This window comes from Pyxicephalus adspersus, chromosome 2, assembly GCF_032062135.1.
Source record: "Pyxicephalus adspersus chromosome 2, UCB_Pads_2.0, whole genome shotgun sequence".
Taxonomy (NCBI): Eukaryota; Metazoa; Chordata; class Amphibia; order Anura; family Pyxicephalidae; genus Pyxicephalus; species Pyxicephalus adspersus.
Window position 1 is genome coordinate 108,807,035 of NC_092859.1, and position 19,873 is coordinate 108,826,907.

The following is a 19,873-nucleotide window of genomic DNA, read 5'->3' on the forward strand; positions in this document are numbered from 1 at the left end:
AAGTGGAATAAAAAATGGTGTATGAGGCATAGCTATCATCATTGTCACTGCTGATTCACAAGCCTGGAGCTCGTAAATCAGAACCTGCCTCTACCAAGTCCTGCCCACTGCATTCTGGGATGCCAAAAATGCCCCTGTTGCTTAAACTCCCTGTGATCTGCATTGTCGGGAAGGGGGGGGGGGGGGGAGGGAAATGTGAGACCCAAATCAAGGGTTTTGGTAACACTTGGGCAGAAGGATACAGATAGTAATAATACCTTGCATTGCTGACCGTTTCCAATTTACAGCAAAAATGAAAATTATGACTGGTAGACCCAAGAAAAATTCTTAATATTAGACAAAATCCCTGGGTCAGAGGTAAATTTCTTAGCATCAGATAAAACCATAATACTGGCTATAACAACATATAGGACATATGCAGATTCATAAATGCAAAATGAAATCAACCGCCACCTAGGTTGTACCATAAATAATAAAATTACCTTTTTGTATCTAGAAAAAAGTGTTCCCCGGAATTGCAAGGAAGATGGTTACATGACATGCAAGTCAGAATAGTCACCAGAAAGTAAATTTCATGCAAACTGCCAAAGCTACATAATATCCACAAAATGAAATTAATCCATGTATCCACTCTGGAATGAAACCACATTACATGCTGAATCCTGATTCAAAAATATTGTTTCACTCATCTCTATCCAGCACCTATCCAGAATTAAATGTTCCCCCATAGCTTAGCATAGCATGTCCTTGTACATGTGTGACTAAAGATTCATATGAATTGGCTCACTCATCTCCAATTTAAATGACCTATTTAGCAGTAATTTCTCAACTTCTTACACTCTAAACATATTCATGTTAAGGCTTTTCTATACATCCTTATTTCAGGCTTTTCTACATATAAAAAGTACATTCCAGATGCATTTTATCACATTTCGATTTAAAAGTTCTCAACGAGCAGTAAACATTAGGTCAATGACATTATGACCCTGCCTAGTTAGCCTTGTATTAATTCCATTTTCAAACTTGTTAACTACATGACAAAATAGAAATTCATTGGCTCAGCCAGGTTATTATCACATTGTGATATAAAATGAGTTAGCATATATTGCTTTCATACAGAGCATGCTACCTAATCGTTATTTGACCAGATGTGCACTCTTCAACAAAGAGTTCTTGATTAAAATCAATATTTTGCATTAAAATGCTATTTCTGCACTACAATCCTAAATCTTTCAGAGTGTAATTCTTGGAATTTGACATCCTTGCTTCACTAAGCATTTTGCTGTGAAATCATGCTCTAATTAACTTCTTTCTTATTTCCCACAGGAGAACTTGTGGTCTTTGTAAAAACCATCAAGTTCAATACAATTAAAATTGCTATTGCACTGTTAACCATGGTGGGGAGTGAAGGCCGGTATCTAAAATGGCACACACGGGCTTGCATGTACCAGCTTCTGGTTACTCATGTAAAACCCCAAAAACTTCCAACCATAATTTCATCATCCTTTGCTTAAGGGACTGGTCCAACTAACATGGAGACAGATATTTGTGTGTGGGCTCCTATTAAAATTCCTATTTCTTTTTAACAGAAGTGCCAAAAAGAAGTGGGTTAAAGGCTTCATCCCATCATTTATAAATGGAAACAGAAAGTTCTTGGGAAAATGTGTTTTTTTACCAGACCCTGTATTTATTAAAATCATGTAATTGGGGAGTCCTGGCGCTTTAAAGCCTACCTGCTACCATGTGTCATATTAACTTTAATTTTGTTTCCCTATTTGGTCACTGACTAAAATTTTACAATAAAGGTTGTCTCTGCAAACGTGTGCACAAAAAGGTTCTTATTCAATGGTTTCTTAACCGAATGGGAATGTCTGGGAGCATGGCCTGCAGTAGAATGCTGTGCTCATCTGCAAGTCTAAAATGGCCCTTAAATTGTCTGACAAGTCTTATACTGCCTGCCAGAAACCTTTTTTAGAGGTCCCACCAAAATATGTTCTGTCTTACCAATCAAGTGCTATATTCATTCAAATTTCACTTATCACCTTAAAAAAGGGTAACAGAAATTAGGAACATAAATGTTGGGAATGAGAAAAACCTAATTTTATTAATTTACCTTTTGATAGCCATGGGGTCCAAGTAAGGTCACTGCAAAGTCTATACAGTTTGGTAACCAAAAGCTAAACTGAGTGTGGGTTGAATCTATACCCCAACCCATCCATCAATTCTACACCCCCACTTGGGTGACTGCTGAGCACAATCCCTCCAGACACCCTACCATGATCAGAATATAATCTATCTGCCCTTTACAACACTAGGCTAATCAAGTAAGCCAATAACTGCAGTTCAAAATCTTCAGCTAAAAGGTTGTAGATGCCCAAATAAAGCTAAACAGTGCTGAGATAGTGAGAACTGAATAAAATACACTGACCTAATAAATACATTCTGATAGATTTGTTGTATACATTAACTCCTCTCAATGATTGCCTTGGACAGCAAAAGGAGTAGAAGCTCCCTCGGCAATGAGCTAATGAGAATAACAGGCAAAGTGCTCTTTGCAACACTATAGGTGCACTACTAACTAACTATCAGAACTACCACGTGGTACTACGGAACAATACAAAAACTGCTGCTGAAAAAGACAGTAAAGGAAAAAAAAAAAGCATTTATTAGACTGGCTTCTGTCAGTAATACTGCTTGGTTTATTTAATTTATACTTTCTTACTTTTCCTTTGTTGTCTTTTCCCCCTTCACATATTTTTTTCCTTTGATCATTTATAATAGATCTTCCTGGGGGGATATGGTTTGTGGTGACAATAATAATGTCAAAATCAGCTTTTCTAGTAATATATACACTGAATATTATGTTTGTGCCTTTGGAAATGTAAGGGTTGCATTTGAGGTGCTCTGTAAATTGACCATCTATGCATTATACTCCGCGCAGAACTATACATTTAGCATTAAAAAGAATTAGCTTTTAAAATGGGAGCAAGGTAGAATCTGATTAGTGATACATTCATGTCTCCTGAAAACTTGTCATCATCTACTAGCTACATGTTACCTGCAAAGACAGTAACGAGTTTGAACCATGTTTAAATATACAGTGTAATATATCACCTTTACATTCTTCTTCAAACAATAACCAATACATGTGGAATAACAGAATGTTCTATTTTATTTATAACCATCAATATTACAGAAAAAAACCCAAGACAGTATGCACTGTGCTGTTGACAGACAGTGAGAAAAGACATAACTATTTCCAGCTACAATCTGTAGTGTTTGCAAGTTTAAAAACTGCAAAGAGAAAAGTTTAACAAGAAAACAGATGACAACTAGGAAGCATCCACTGGGTCCCTAATAGAGCAATTTATGATATAAGAAACCCTTGGGAATATTGCAAACAACCCCACTTCAAGACATTGATGGTCAAACAACTCAACGAGTGTGTTTCAGGAAAGCAGAATTATTTGTTTTAATTTGTGGAACTGCTCCAATAGCAAGGCAATGCAGAAGTTATATTAATGCTACTTTTTGTTTTATTTAAGTGCTTGATCAAATAATGATTTATCAAAACAAGCTACATTTTTCTGTAAGCCTGTTTTCTTTTTTTCCCTGGACTTCAAGTAGCTGTTAAAAAACATATAATGAATCAATATATACTGCATTCTTTGGGTTTCTGAAAATCTCACATGCTTGGGAAGGTATAATGCAAGTCTTTGTCTCAAAGATGGCCATTGTAGCTTGCAATTATTTATGTTTCATTTAATTTTCACTTGTTTTTTTTCTGCATTTTCTGTGTACATTAGGACATTCAGATTTCTGCTAAAAGTGAAATTCATAATACTGCATAAAACAGTGTGAGTCATTCAAGTCCCACCCTGCATCTTCCTTTTTTGTCTTTCTTCTGTTTTTATGGGGAGAATTCCTAAATTTTTAGTTGGTATTAAGGCAAGAGGTCAGGGAAGATCTTTCAACATATTTTTGGGGAGACTTCTTCTTACTTCTTGTTGCACTGCCAAGGCAGAAAGGAGATGGAAACCTCCCAAGCAGGACAAAGACAGCAATCTAACCTTATAGGGTTCCCTTTAATAAACACCACAACTAGATAATACCCTATGAATTTAAAATATACAATCATGCAAAAAATGTATACTGAACACACCTAAAATCAAACCTAGATTTCAAAATACAGCATTGCAATTGCTTAGTTCAGATCTTAAACTTTGAACTACCATTTCTTTTCAGAGTAAGTTTGCAATGTCCATATTTATATATGTACTGTAAGAATAATAACATTTTTCACAAAACGATGACTCAGTTTATAATAACAACCTGTTTTCTTGGTAAAAAAAAGTCTACACTATAAATTTCAGAAGTTCATATAAAGAATTTAGCTTACCGTTTGACTTTTCGCTATCTGCAGGTTTCATCTGAATAGGATGATGCATCTGAAAAAGAGGGATTTGATTAATTTTCTGGAGTAAGCATTTAAAGCTAGATTATTCAGTATGTGTGTCCAAATGTATGTCTTGCTGTCCATCTCATTTTATAATGTTAACAGTCTTGAATCCTGGACCAGATCCATTCCAGGTTTTCAGGATCACCCAGCTTCACTGAAAAAACTGTATCCCCTCCAGTCAATGGGCCTGTTTTATGAAAGCTCTCCAACACTGGACAAGATGCAGTTTCATCAGTGAAGCAGAGTGATCCAGAAAACCTGGAATGGATCTGGTCCAGGTTAAAAAATATTTGCTTACAGATAGCAAATGACTTACATTCCAGATTTGCTGGATTGCCCAGGTTCACTGATAAAAGTATATCCCCTTCAGTCTTGGAGAGCTTTAATAAATCAGGCCCAATGTGTCCAGCGATCATAGGAAACTACATATTACTTCTCTAAACTTTTGAATAATTATTCTATTCCACTGTTGCATATTTTTTCTGCGGTCTACATATGCTTCATACAAATATCACTTTAGATCACTGAAATTCATAGGAAAAGATTATTGTCTTTTGCTGTTTGGCTGAATACTGCTGCTAAATTGGCTCACAGTGATCCTAAATTAATTCTTGACATAGTGGAATTTGGAAAACTGATTGAGAATAATAAAGGTGGAGAAAGATTGTCACTCCTCATGATTGGCCTTGGTGTGGTCATACAACACTGTCACTTGTATGGGGAGTGAACAATCACCCTGGGAGAACATTGATTAGATAAACATTCTGATGGTTAGTAAAAACTTTCAAGTCCCTAGGAACATGGCCTATCCCCTCTGAAATAAGACTTTGGCTGGTCCTAATTTCTTATTGCTGAAGTTTAGTTCCAATTTACCACCATGGTAAAGACTTTCTGCATAAAGTTTTGTACATCACATTGAACCAGTTAGACATTTATAGCAGAAAGCCTAAAAGAGCTTCAGATGCTCAAGGCAGCACTATAAATCATAGTACAACACAGTCATCTGTTACACAAATGATATGTAATCAGAATACATTTATTAAAACAACCAGAAAGGCATGGTCTTTGTTGTACATAACGCCAGTGACTGTATGATCCATTTGAGATACAAAGCTTGCTGTTTTATATAATTCACAAAACTGATTTGAACAGCAACTCTCATTAAATGAGTTTGTGTTTCTCATACATAAGCATGTGTTTGAGGTTTTACGATGCCCTACAGATACACAACAAAATATTCTGAACCAGTGTACACACACAGACATTTTCAGTACCTATCCCATCTATTTTCATTCTTCATGCTCATTTCAATTATAGATTCCTTTTTTCCTGTCTTCTCTTTAAATATTTTATGGCCTGTGAACTGTCATGACTGCAGTCACAGAGGGTTAGCATCTGGCTGTGTAATACTATGTGATTCCTTAATACTCTACAACCTATTTCACTTACATCAATGCTGTCATATGTTTCAGGCCAAAAGATGCCCATTTATCAAATAGTAGCTGTTTAGAGTGAAAATCCTAAGAAAAAATAATTGTTTTTAAATGTTTAAAAAGCTGTTTTATCATTGCAAAAATATTTTTGAAATGTTTCTGTTTATTTATTTAAATATTATATGTATTTATCTGAACAAAGGCATTGTTTAATTAAAACAGTAGTAACTTCAAAGATTCAGCATGCTTTGATGTCTAGTGCAGTATTGATGGAAAAAAAAAGTTTTGTTTACTTAATGTTGGGGAAATATATAGATGGAAGCTTTGTGAAGGTTAAAATGCATGCTTAACAATCTGGAATATGTGGATTGCAAGTAATGGTCATTATTATGTGAACCTGTTACGTGCTTTGTTTCTCACTTGTGAATTGAAAAGGCTGGAGATTCATACATACATACATATATATATATATATATAAACCAAAAAAGATTTTTTAGGGTGGCGTTTCATTTTATAGGAAAAGGGATCGGTAGAAATAACAAATGGGTCCCTGTTCCAGCCCTGGACCCCCTCTACTACCCATGTACAGTATCTATAATTTCAATGTAGCACAAACCAAGAGGAGAAATGCATAATCCTAAGAAGAGTTATAATGGAAGTGGCTCAGGGAACCAAAATTGCAGTGTTTGGTACATACAAAAAAGTATTCACCTGCTCTGTATTATAGTAGAATATGACCATACTTTACAAAGGCACCATGACCCACACAATTATCTGTAAACGAGATACTTGTTTTTATAAAAATGTTATTAATAGATTTTAATTAGGTTCCCTAATGCTAGGTTCCCTTTGCTAGATACTTGACTCATGTAAAAAAGTGGAGCAGTGACTGCCTGTTGTGTACATTGAACAAGCTATCTAAAGTTAGCTCCAACAGGAGATTTGATTGGTTCTAATAGAAGCAAACTGAATGTCGGCCCAAATCTGATGAGCAACACTATATGTAAATGCAGTTGTGTTGTACTGTCATGATCAGAAGTATAAATACTATACACTGTTCTTCATCTAAGTATAACTCTTGCTTCTAGGAATGAGGTACTGCGTTGGTATAGGCTACCTCTTAGATTAAAGCAATATAAAGCTGCTGGATTTGCACACTCACTGCATAACCCTTGTGTCCTAAGGAAAAGGAATTGTTCCAATTGTCCCACATCTCCAAAACACTAAGTGAACTAAAGCTTTTTCCTAAATAAATTTTATTTGCTTTCTCTTGGGGTTCTCTTTCAACTTTTACTTTTCAACTGCTATTCCATCATTTTACACTGACATTTTGACTGCTGAACAGAGCCATTTTTGTACTAGGGACTATGTTTAATTGTAAAGTTTTAGAGGGAACCCTTCTCTAGGTCTATGCTTACTGTAGATGGCTAGGGCTTATGTTGACTTTCTGAACAGAACCAGTATTGGGTCTATATGTGGGTATCTGTTGAAGAAGATTTAGAACAAAGTCTGCACAGCTGAAAGCTTATACTGGACATCCTGGCAGGCCTATTTTTTCTGTATTTATCTCTGTGAAGCTCTTCAGCTATTGCAAGCTTCAAGCTAGCTCCAATTGCAGTGGACACCACCTGCAACTTTTCTGGTAACTGCTTCCTAATTTTGGCAAACTGACTGACACTAGAGGGAGAGGAACAGCTGCCATGCTAATAATGTTGGATCTACAATACAAGAAGTTTCGTGTACCATCAGGGGGGACCAGAATTGTGTTAGATGCTAAAGATTTTTCAGCCACTGTAACTTTAATAACAAAGATCTAATGCTCGGGTGGTGGGATGTGTAAATATTGCACTTCTTCCCTTAAAGGGTTATCTTAAGTCACTTAAGCAAAAAGGAAGGAATCAAATTCCATTTCAAATCTACAATATCATGCTTTTTTATAATGTTTTATTTGAGCTATATCTATTGCAAAATGCACAAAAAATATTTTACACTTTCTATTTGAAGCTCCACAACTGTTAAAAGCAGCCAGCTCATGTGTTAAATCCTAATTCCATGGCATCACCTCAGTGAATAGATTTAGGGGCATATTTACTGCTTCCTGGGTTGCCTTCCGGCTCGTTGGAGAGAGATGATGTTGCGGATTCATTGTCCAGTGAGGCTAGAGGTGGAGAGCTGGAACTGAAGGTTGAAAATGTAACTAGACAATAGGGACGTCACCTGCTGTGCTGTGGCAATGATGTATAAATTACATGAATGGGCATATATATAATAAATAAATCCATGCAATGTGCTAGTACCAAATAAACATAGCAGCTAAATGTAGTGGATAGCTATTTGTAACATTTGTAAAGAAATTGTAAACTAGGAAAGCAATATTTAGACAAGATATTATTGTAACATGTAAAACAAGATATAGTTCTTAGAGGAGATCAAGCAATGTAACAATCTATCTCTGCTAAAAATAGGTTGAAAAACTGGTTCAACCTGTGTGGAATTCTATCTGGGAATTCGGAGTGTGTCTGCTGTGATTAATTCATCATTTCTGTCAGATTGCTCTAATTGGCTGTCAAATGACATTGCACAATCCCATCTGTGACTTCATCTTATCTGTGCCGCTACATCTGATGTAGAAATGAACACAGACTGGAAATAAAAATGAACAATTATGTCCTTACATAAGCTATCTGAATGTTCCTACTATACAGTCAACAAGTGGAATTGTAGTGGTCAACTGCAAATTAGAAATTAAGGAAAAACAAATAGTTCCAGTTACTAAAAAGGAAATATTACACAATTTTAAAACTGCTTCACTTTAAAGTACATTTTTAAGGGTCTTTGTCATGCCACATAGGTGCTTATTTTTACTTCTTCTCATCTGCTTCTTTAGTAAATTCTCAGTCTGGGCGTTTTTTAGTTAACTCTGTCTTTTACATTTTGTCACTCTCCTTGGTGGAAAATACTACTCTGCTTATTTTTACTATTTATAGAGTATGCAGGGAAACTGCCTATTGCAATTTTTTCTGAACATTGGAGCATATTCATGAGAAACACACACTGTGGGTGTTGCCACTTTTATTAATTGTTATTTTGCTTGATGTTTATTATAATACTGATATTAAGCTTGGTACAAAAATAAGCACTTGGTATAGAAAAGTTTTGTCTTTTAATACCCCAAGTTTTGAATTGATACTCTAGGAGAATTGTTTACATTGTACCACACCCTACTACTCACAAATGTCAAAGGGTTTCTTTTCCCAACAGGGAACATTTGCATGGGTTTTAATGGTGCCAAATAGCAACACTAACAACACAATATATGTTAAATAAACAATTTGTTTTATTTTTTTATACAATGTTATAAAAATGTATCACAAAACCATAGGTGATTGCAAAATGCAAATAATGACAATTTAGTAATCACATGATTTGTAATGATACACAATAACTTTTACAGTCCTTAACGCGTTTCACCAATAGGCTTCATCAGAAGGACAGAACGTTATTAGTAACGCATCTATGTATTTGTTCAGATAGTGCTTGATGATTAGACTGGTATTATGTCATTCGAGCATTGATATTGGAAAGCAAGATTATTTGTTTAAAGTCCATAACACAGACTTTCTTGTGCAGTTAGGAGTGATATGACCCCATGGTGTTGTAGGTAGTTTTTTAGTGCACCACAGTGTATATAATCAAAGGGATAAAATATCACCTTTAGTAGTATTGTCTTCAGATTTAGAACAAAAGCACCTTTTTGTTTTTTAGTTGTTGATTCTACTGGGGTCACTCTTTCACTACCTCTCTTTAATAACAGAATGCAATCAATAGAAGGCAGAGGTACTAAGCTTAAATTATTCTTCCCAGTTTAGGGGCCATGTTTCCAATCCTGCTGTTGGTATATTAGAAACACAATCACTAAAAAGAAGCTTCAACTTACTATGATGAAATCCTTTTCTTGCTGGTCCAAAGTATTGTTGAATTTCACAACTTATTAGGAAGCAGCAAGGGGGATGCAACTCGCACGTCTAGCTAGTGAGTGAGCAACTCTAACAACAGATACATAGGGTGTAATCAGCTGTTCTTGGCAACAGGGTTGCCAGGGTTGTCACGGGCCTAGCGTTTTACCTTACTGGTACATCTTATTTTCAATGCATGCTGGGTGATCTCCCTATACACAAAAACTTTTCTGTTATAAGGGGAAGAAAACTGAAAACTTGTCATAAATTTGCAAAAGCTTAGTTGAAATTCTTATATATCTATAATATATTACATCTTTAAAATGATTGCAACTGATATTTATAGTAATTTCAGTCTCAAGGAAGTCCTAGACACATTATTTATACTAAAATTTTTTGCTTAAAAACATCACATTCCTAGATTGTAAGCTCTTCGGGGCAGGGTACTCTCTTCCTCCTGTGTCACTCTGTGTAATATGTTGGTGCTATATAAATCCTATTTAATAGTAATAATAATGATCACATTGCAGAGCCCTGACAGCATCTAACCTGCATATGTTCTTGGCCATACAAACAATAATGTATTCCATTGCAGAAATGCAGTAAAAAACAGTTATTTCACTACCTCAAACACAACTTACCGAACAACATTTTATAGTTATGGAAAAAGATGTAAAAATGTGTCAGAAATGTGCATACTGGCTTCAGAAAGTGGTGGATTCCACAATGACCATTGGCTGTATGCATAGCATGAGATAGGGACACACTACCCCTATTAACTGTACAGACACAATACAGGCCATTATTTTTAAAGACAGCAAACAAAAGTGGCTTCAATTTTAATATTACGTCAGGTAGTGTTTCTGGGGCCTATTACTCTGATAGTCATTGATACTCTAGTAATAGAGCTCAAAAATGGGGGCTCAGTAACAAGCAACATTGCATATGTAGCACAGGAGCCAGAAATATTTATTGTGCAACACACCAAATGTGGAGTAGCTGGTAGATCACGAGTATGTGTTACCTTATGTTGCTGGTCAGTGGTAACTTTGTGGGCAGCACGGTTGGATCAGTGGTTAGCACTCTGGCCTTTGCAGCACTATAGTCATAATACCATGAATTAGGTGATATTGATTTAGTAGGGAAACCATTGCAAAAAAACTAGTCATTGTGGTGGTTGATAATGCCAAGGGAGCTTGTTTGCAAGGACCTGTGCAGATTTCAGCATACTTTTTGATTATAGCAAGCTTAGTTTTCTATTGTTTTCTGTCAAACATGTCCTCTTTATCATTTAGATCTCCTATTTTTTCTATAGTTTGAAATCAGTTTTTTTGTAGTAGTAGTGAGTTCTGCCAAATGTAACATAGCAACTAAACAGCTCATGACTGCTGGATGTGAGAAAAATCCAATTAAGTTTTATATGTTGCTGTGTTAATTTTAGTCTTTTTAAGACAAAACAGCAAATTATTCTGTCACTATGATAACAACAAGAAGACACTTGAGAGGTGAGGTGCTGTTGTGAGATAACACCACCAAGTAAGATCTTGCAAATGAGGCAGACTGTCCCAGGTGTCATCTTATCTCCCACCTACTAATTAATGCTTAATTAAGTCATTTATAGCAGGCTGTTCATTAAATATGAAGAAGGCTTAATTATTTGGATATGCTTGTTCTGTGGACAGAGGTAGAACTTTATGAGAAGTCCTGAGGTCAGGTAGTATAGGGTATCAAAATACAGAAAAAAAACCTGAAGCCAGAGTTAGCAGTAAGGAATTCTTTTAAAACACAGAACTGTATTTTACAGTTGTTTAATCAGTTCTTTTGGATCAATATTACATATTGTAAAACAATTACTGTAGGTAGTTAACTGTATTGTGTGGATGCCCCTGTTATGATCTGTGATCACAATAATCTTAATGATATACATGTGATGCATTATAAAGTCTCAGATGTACATAGATAACATTACAAATACAAACATTTTGGCAAAAAAAATGGTTTGAAGAACAGTAAAATAATGCAATATATACGGAGACTCCCTTATTTGTGCGATACCAAACCATTTTCATGTCTTTCCTTTTTTTTTCCTAGTTTTTTAGTCTTTCTGAAATTATAATATAGTTAGAATTTCAATTCAATCATCTATGCATAAAGTGAAGTTGTCTACATGTGCATTTGTTATTGGCCAACGGTGGTACCATGTTACCCAATGTCTATGGGAATTATTTAGGTGATGTAGTTTGATTCAAAGTAAGCTGAAACATTGATAAAGACACAAAGATGCCTTGCATCAATAAAATCTAAAAACTTATTGATTGCTCTGACCAACTACTACTCTTTCTTCTGGGGTTTTCATTGCACCAGTTTAATTGCAAATGCACATGAAAATGCAATGTGCAATGTTTGTCTACCCTTCTAAAATGCTAGTTCTAATACTTATCGACATCATAAATATAATGGAGCAGCTTTCATAATGAAAACACAAATACAGCAAATGTTCCAGACAGACAGTAAAGCAACTTTTCAGTAATTTCCTCTTGTCTGAATTGAATGGCATGAACAACTTCATTTGCTTAGCATGTGATTATCTTCTCATTTTAATCTAGATGTGCACCTCCACATTTAATGTCAAACTACTTCTCTAAAATGCAATCTCTATGAGGCCTGCTGATGCTTCTCAATTGCTCTCAAGAGAATGTGGTTATTATACAAAGTCCAGCTGTTTTCTCATCATTCACCATCATCCACGACCTCTGCACACTTAAACTTTAACAATGAAATCCCATTCTGATCTTTTTCTGTAATTAGACACACCGTGTTTTCAATGTCCAAGCAATTATTTTTCCTCATAACTTCTCAAGTAAGAGACATTGTTCTATTAATGTATGAATGAAGAGGAGCCAGAAGTTATTCTTGACTTATTAAGTCTAAGGGCACTTGACCCACTACAGCATATCAGAGAGCAGTTTCATTAATCTCTAGGTTAATCTGAAATCTGACTGAGAATGTCGGCACATGAAACAAACTATATAGTACCAGACTACAATATAAAGAGACCATAACACTTAGGTCAATGCAATTACATGCTCTGCACTGTTTGCCTCACCCATGCGGTGAAGTCTATTTGTATTAGTACCACTGTGAAATCAGAAGTCAGTTTAAAATGCATTGTTACTGTTTCTTGTTTAATGTAAAGAGCACCCTCCATTCAAATAGAAGGTTCGCTTATAATAATTCCCTGTGTCTAACTAATCATATTGACTGACAAAATATCTAAGTAAATATCTAACTTGGGTTATATGCTTTTTACTGCAGCAAAATAAAGATATGATGGGGTGCTGTGAAGTTCCTTTCTTTGCCCCCTTCCATGTGAAATAGAAAAATGAGTGTGGGGGCATATGACAGCCTCTGCTGTGATGGCAGAGGCACAAGCAAGTTTCATGCTGTTGGAGTTACAGCCCGTCATGAAGTTTTTGTTTCTCCAGGGAATATCAGCAAAGGACATTCACACTGAGATGTCACAAACACTGGGGGAGATGTGTCCTTCCTACAGCACTGTCAAAACCTGGAGATCCCGTTTCAAGGCTGGGCATTTCACCGTTGAAGATGAGCCCCGCAGTGGGCACCCCCAAACCTCAACTGACCTGGCAACCTGCAATGCTGTCCATGAGCTGATTATTAAGGACCGGGGAATATCCTCAAAAAAAGATAGCCCAAATACTTGACATCTCACGGCAGCGTTTGTTATGGGTTTGTTATGACCACTATGACCACTATCCTAGACATGCACAAGCTTTCAGCAAAGTGGGTGCAGAAATGTTTGAACAGTGATCAGAAGAAGGAACGAATTGAAGCATCCAAAGCAAGAGCTAGACCAGCTGAAGGAGGCAATTAAGACAAAATGCCATGGAAAGTTGACCGAAGGGATCCTTTTTTGCAGGACAATGCACCAGCTCACATGTTCAATGTTGTGGCTGCCAAATTGAACACCCTGGGTTTCCAATTGGTCCACCACCCCCCCTACTCACCTCCCCTGGCCCCTTCAGACTATTATCTGTTCCCAAATTTGAAGTTTTGAGGACATTTCTGGCGTCAAAGTTGCTGCTGAGAGCTGGTTTACGGCCCAACCAAAGCACTTTTATTTGAACGGTCTAGAAAAGCTGCAATATGTTGAATAAATGTGTTAATTCATAACTCTTCTTTCTATCTTCTTTCAGGGCAAGGGCAGGAACTTCTCAGCACTCCCTCATACATAAATAATGTGAAAACATAGAAAACATATAGAAAGAGAATACTAATATTAATGAGAATAAGTGTATTTACCTTTACATAAATAATCCTTTTCCTTAAAAATATACATATATATATATATATATATATATATATTGAGTCTATAAATACTATTTCATGGCTTGCAAGCATAAAATATGATGGATCTATTATTACCTGTTTTAATTGCATTACATGACCACTGAGCAGACTTGCTTAGAGCTCTGAAATTATTCAGTCTTAATTGGCACCTTTCTTTGATATGCAAGGAAAGCATTTGGATGAAAAGGCAAGCACAAAGGCAATGCCACTGGGTGTGAAGCTTTTCTCCATTCATCAGTCAGCATTAATTCCAGATAAAATACAGATTTTCCTAATCACAGTGAAACCTTCCTAGTTAGAGATGATAAAGACTACACTATTTGACGTTACCTTAAATATCATTAAAAATATCAGGTAGAATAAACATTTTTGAATTAAAATAATATATTTTATATTTAAATAGCTCTGGCTCTTTCAATTAGAGAATTCAGGATATCAGAAAATTTAGACAAAATCTAAAAACCCTGCAAGAGGGTTTCAGAATTATTTGTTGGGGGCCCAAGATATGATATAACATTACCTTTACAGAATTGAAATACAATGTTTTGGGGATCTTTAAAAAATGTCAGACTGTCAACTGGGTTATCAAAAACTGTAATACCTAAAGGTCTGATATACAAATTGGGCATTTCTGATCTTTATAGGTTTTTGAGCATGTCTGCACAACTTTTTGCATTATGTTTAATAAAGTGCATTTAAGACTGAAAAATTACCATGCAAAAGGACAAGTACAATATGTGTTGGAGTTCATTCTCACTTCCCTGTTCATGTGCAGGGAGTTAAAGATCATGGATCAACATGCGTCCCATCATGCGATAACGTGTGGTAGATTAAGAGGGCGTATTTTTAAACTCAGTGCACTACAATGCACAGTAAAGTATTATCATGTGTTAAGATGTATTGTGTCAAAAAAAATACAGCATATCTGTTTTTTTGCTCCATTCCTGTATGTTGACAAGTTATTTAAAATCAAAATATTTTTATTCTCCCATTAATTTACAATTCACACATTCCTAAACAAGAATTCAGTACAAGAGTCTAGTAGGCAGGTGCTACTAGAGATATAAAGGGGGTAACCAATATTATTTTTTTCCAAAAACCCCAAGAAGCTAAGCATGACAAAAAAAGGAGCAGAGACCAAAAAAAACAAATCCCAGTTTACTAAAGAGAAAAGAGGTAACATTAAATTCTGCTTGTTTGCACTTTTTACATGCCTCCCATATTTAAAAAAGTACAATAAATGAAGGTCTTGTTTTCATATAAAACTATCATAAAAATGTATATTTATCAATTTCTAAGAACAAAAGGCACATTGAGTTAAGATCATATGCCATCATTTATTTTTTATCATTTCCATGTTTTCTTTTCATGGGAATGAAGTGTGGTCAAGGCTACGAAAAGACCTTTGCAACTGCATGGGTTTTGTCACACATTTCTTAACAAGGACAAACACCAGTGATCCTATAGCTGTATAAATGAGTGCATGTTAAGAGAAATTGTACAATAGGTCACTGTTCACTGACCTGATCTGGATTAGTTCTATAAAGCTAGTGGACTGTGTTTTACAAGAGACGCTGACTTCTACAATTTGTACAGATTTTTTAACAAGGAAAATCTTTATTTTGCTTCATGGTTTTGTGTACACAGCTTTAGATTTTCATTTTGTAAATTCTACAAATGTGTAAAAAACTGGCTAATAGGACTCAACATGAAAGATATGACGGTAAGAATATGTGCCATAAGGATAAAAGCAAGTTTTCGCCTTTATTCCAGGGACACAATTACATTGAACTCAATTTTTGTAACTTAGGTGTTTATGAATACATTACTCATTGGTTACAATAACAGTATAACAGTCACAGTATAATATTTTAAAAGGGTTGCATCTCTTATAATTAGCATTGCCTTTGAGCTCCAAGCAAGTAGCTGATTCTAGGCCAAGAGACACGATCAGGTAGAGTAATACCATCAGTCTACTCCATACTAAAAGATCTTTTCTAAGTCAGTGTGATCATTCTAACTGTAAACCTTTAACTTTGCAGCATGTTATTCTAACCCATGGCCAAAAGCTTCTGCACAGGCATCAAGATTTACATAATTGTGAAATCTAGGGAAAGCATTTTAGTCCTGTAATAGATGCTAAAATCAATAGACAGCTGATACCAATGTCTAATATCATACTTTTTAGGAAATACCATTGGTATGGAACTCAAGTAAACATATAATATTGGTGTGCCCGCTATCTGTTGATTGTGGATGTCTGCATGGTGCCACCATTTGCTGTTCACTGAACTTTGTCATTATTGGGCTATTGTACAGTGTTGAATACTACATATTTGGACTGCAGTAGTTGCTGACCCTAGTTCTCAACTTGTAATATGTATTTGTTTTATACTTTTTTTCTACTTTTTACTTTGATGTAAACTTGAACTTAAAATTAGGCTTTTGCAGACAATGCCTTTAAGCCTTGTGCAGATTCAGGGGAAAGTGTGGTAGAGCCTGTGCGACCTATGGTAGATGTACACATTTAGTTATATTGTAAAACATCTTTGTTATGTTCATGTTCATACAGGCAGAATGAGCTTAAAGAAGAGTGTATTTATAAGTGCATGACACGGCAAGTGATAAGAGAAGGAAATATACTAAAAAGTATACCTCAACAAAATATTTGTTATCCAAGATTCTTACTAAATTATCAGTATTGTCTTTTTTAGTATTTTAGGTGAACCAAATATATAAGAGACAAAACAGAGGAGCAGTAATAGCCAATTTTTTGAGCTGGCTAAAAATAAATGAAGACTATACCATAAGGTATATCATAATAATTACAGCCATAAATAAATAAGTTGGCCTTCTACAATATAATAATATAAGAATTTGAGCTGATAATCTAATTGGTGTAAAGTTTATTTAAACAAGAATCTATATTCTGAATTGATAAGACTTTAAATGTAGAATAATGCATTTAGGTTACAGACTTTCAAGGCATACTCTAAGATTAATAGCACCAGAGCATCAACAAGAACAGTGGAAGAAAAAGGCCCAGTTAGACACAGCAGCAAAGGAAACGAGTGTCTGAAATTGGGGATAAAGTCAGCAGGTTGCACCAAAGGAGACATAATGATGCCACAACTTAAGGGAAATGAAAGAAAATCAGAATGCAATAGGAAGGCCACACTGCACTTCACTGATCTTTATAAAAGAAAGAGGAAACTGTAAAAATAACTTTCAACTTTATAGTTGGTCTCCGCTAAAATATTCTTCAGGTTAAATATACCCCGTAGGAGCTATTAACTCTTTCAGTAGTTGTAGATTAAACTAGACATATGCTGTTTGGTTTTGTATGATAATATAACAAACATGTTTGCAATAACAGGGTAACAAAATAGAGAAAAAGCAATCATGCTACATGCATTTAAAAGGTTTGTTAAAGACTCTGTACACTCTGTAAAATTGTACACTAAAGGACTCTCTGTTGAACATGGAAAAAGAAATGAGGCAACAAGCTTTACAAGCTATTTTTTTAAGAAAATGTCCATGATTTCCCACTCCTTCAGTAAACAAAACATTGATTAACAGAGCTAGTAAATTAAATTCCCGCTCCTGTTCACAGCAGGACCTTAGGTACCTGGCAATATAAAGGGGGCATGAGTTTACTGGACATACAAGACACCCACGCTCCCTTTATAGTTGGGAAGGGGGCATGCTGAAAGACTAATCTATCCTGTCTAACCTGTCTCCAAAATGGTTGTCCAGTGATTATTAGATTCTGTAAACCTGTGAACCTGTCATTGTAGCTGTGGAAGCAGGCATGTTCACTACTGTGGTTGGAACTTTTTGTAACTGATGTGGATTTAAATCACTGGATGACATATTGGCAATGGATTCACTTTTGGGGAATAAATAAAGGTATTAAAGATGTAAACATGGCAGTTAGGTTTTTTTTTATTATATATAAACTGTCTTAAAGAGTGTTAGTGTTTTATTTCTCGGCTAAATCATTAACTTTTTTTGGGAGTTGGTAAGGGGTACTATTTACCTATTTCCGGGTGGGTTAAGGGCTATCTGAGGGTCCCCTTAAGAGGTCCCCTTTGACTTGGATGAAATACCTAAACCAGTTGAAGGATTGGGTATCCTGATATAGATATTATTGTATTTGTTATCATTTAAGTGACTGTACATCAACTTTTCATAGTCAAGAAGTGTCTGTGTCTTTACTTAGTTTTGTTGGTATTAAATTTAAGACCAAATAATATAATGTCTTAACATTTCTATTACACTCCTGGTAATTCTGTAAATAGTTTTTGCTTCCAATGCTATTTTCTAACTTTAAATAAGTTGCTGGTTGACATATGCTATGGTAACCCTAGGGCTCTTAGCATGTGTTTTTAAGAAAAAAGGCCAATAGTTTCCCTCTTACAAACCTTTTAGAGTTAAAGAACAATAAGCATGTAAAATAAATGTAACTCTACAGAAGTCAGTGTCTTCAGAAGATTTTTGAAGACAGTTGGTATTACAAATCAGATTCCGATTCTTACATTATTCTATAAAGAGAAATGGTTTATAAATGCCATCATTTATGGAATTGTCTTTACCTTATGAATTTATGTTGACAAGGATTGACTGGTATTGAAACACTTCTGTGTAACCTGTACTGGAAAAGCCTGTTATTTTATAATGCTAGAGTGACAGTGAATAAAGCAAACTGTTAGAAGTGTTATAAGAGGAGATATCTTTTGTTGAAAGGAGAGAACATTGAGTTTAGCAAAAAAAATTCTAATTCCAAGCTTGTCTTCGGAGAGTTTTCTTAAAAAGTAACATATTTATACTAAATAATCATGGCTAACATCTATAAAAGGACCTCATCTTTTTTTATATTTACCATTGCTACTGCAAATCTACCAAGACATCACTAATTCAAAATCTAAATTGATCTGGAGAATTTACAAAAGTGTACATAGTTAATATGATATACAGTTGATTCTATCCAATAATTTGCAAGCTAATTGATGGCTAATTATTAGCAATAAGCTTTACTAGCTTAATAATGGATTAGGCAATTAGTAGAATTCTAAAATGTTTTACATAAAATTGCTAGATAAACAATGAGCAAGGTTTACATGTGCGAATTGCTGTACTTGTAAACTTGAAAAAAAAGAAACCTGTAAGTGACAGTCATGCCCAAAGGTAGAATGAATCAGTGACCTTGCGTACATGTGCTAGCAAGGCAGTAATCTTACAGGTTGTTTCTCTTTGCCCATACAGTGATAGCTGAATTATTTGTTAAATATATATCATTTTCTTCTCCATCATGATTATCAATATTTTCTTTAAAACGTTCAGTTTTATTGCAGGCAATAGGTAATTGTAGGAAGCCCATTACCTGGCTATCTGGAAGCTCTAGCTTTTCCCCGAGTAACATTTTTTCTGATATTTAAAAAAAATATATATTTCTATAAAGTAACACATATGGACACAGACACGCTGACTAATTAAGGTTCATGTTCTTGATATACAAGCTTGGGATATGTGTGGCATCAACATCATTACCAAGTGCAAGTGTAATATAGCTTTTTAACAAATATTTGAGATGTACTGGCCAAAAATACTAATGCTAGCAATAAATGTTAACATCTGCAGCTTCCTGAAAAAAA

General features: G+C 35.1%; 1 protein-coding gene across 24 annotated transcripts in view; it reads right to left on the reverse strand.

The window, feature by feature from the left end:
• Nucleotides 1-19,873, reverse strand: part of CELF2 (CUGBP Elav-like family member 2) — a 320,093-nt gene that overhangs the window by 74,641 nt on the left and 225,579 nt on the right. For all 24 annotated transcript variants that reach the window (XM_072401811.1, XM_072401815.1, XM_072401817.1 and 21 more), the window contains exon 4: nucleotides 4,400-4,448. In XM_072401811.1, the coding sequence (XP_072257912.1) occupies nucleotides 4,400-4,448 (49 nt within the window). The remainder of the gene's footprint in view (nucleotides 1-4,399; nucleotides 4,449-19,873) is intronic.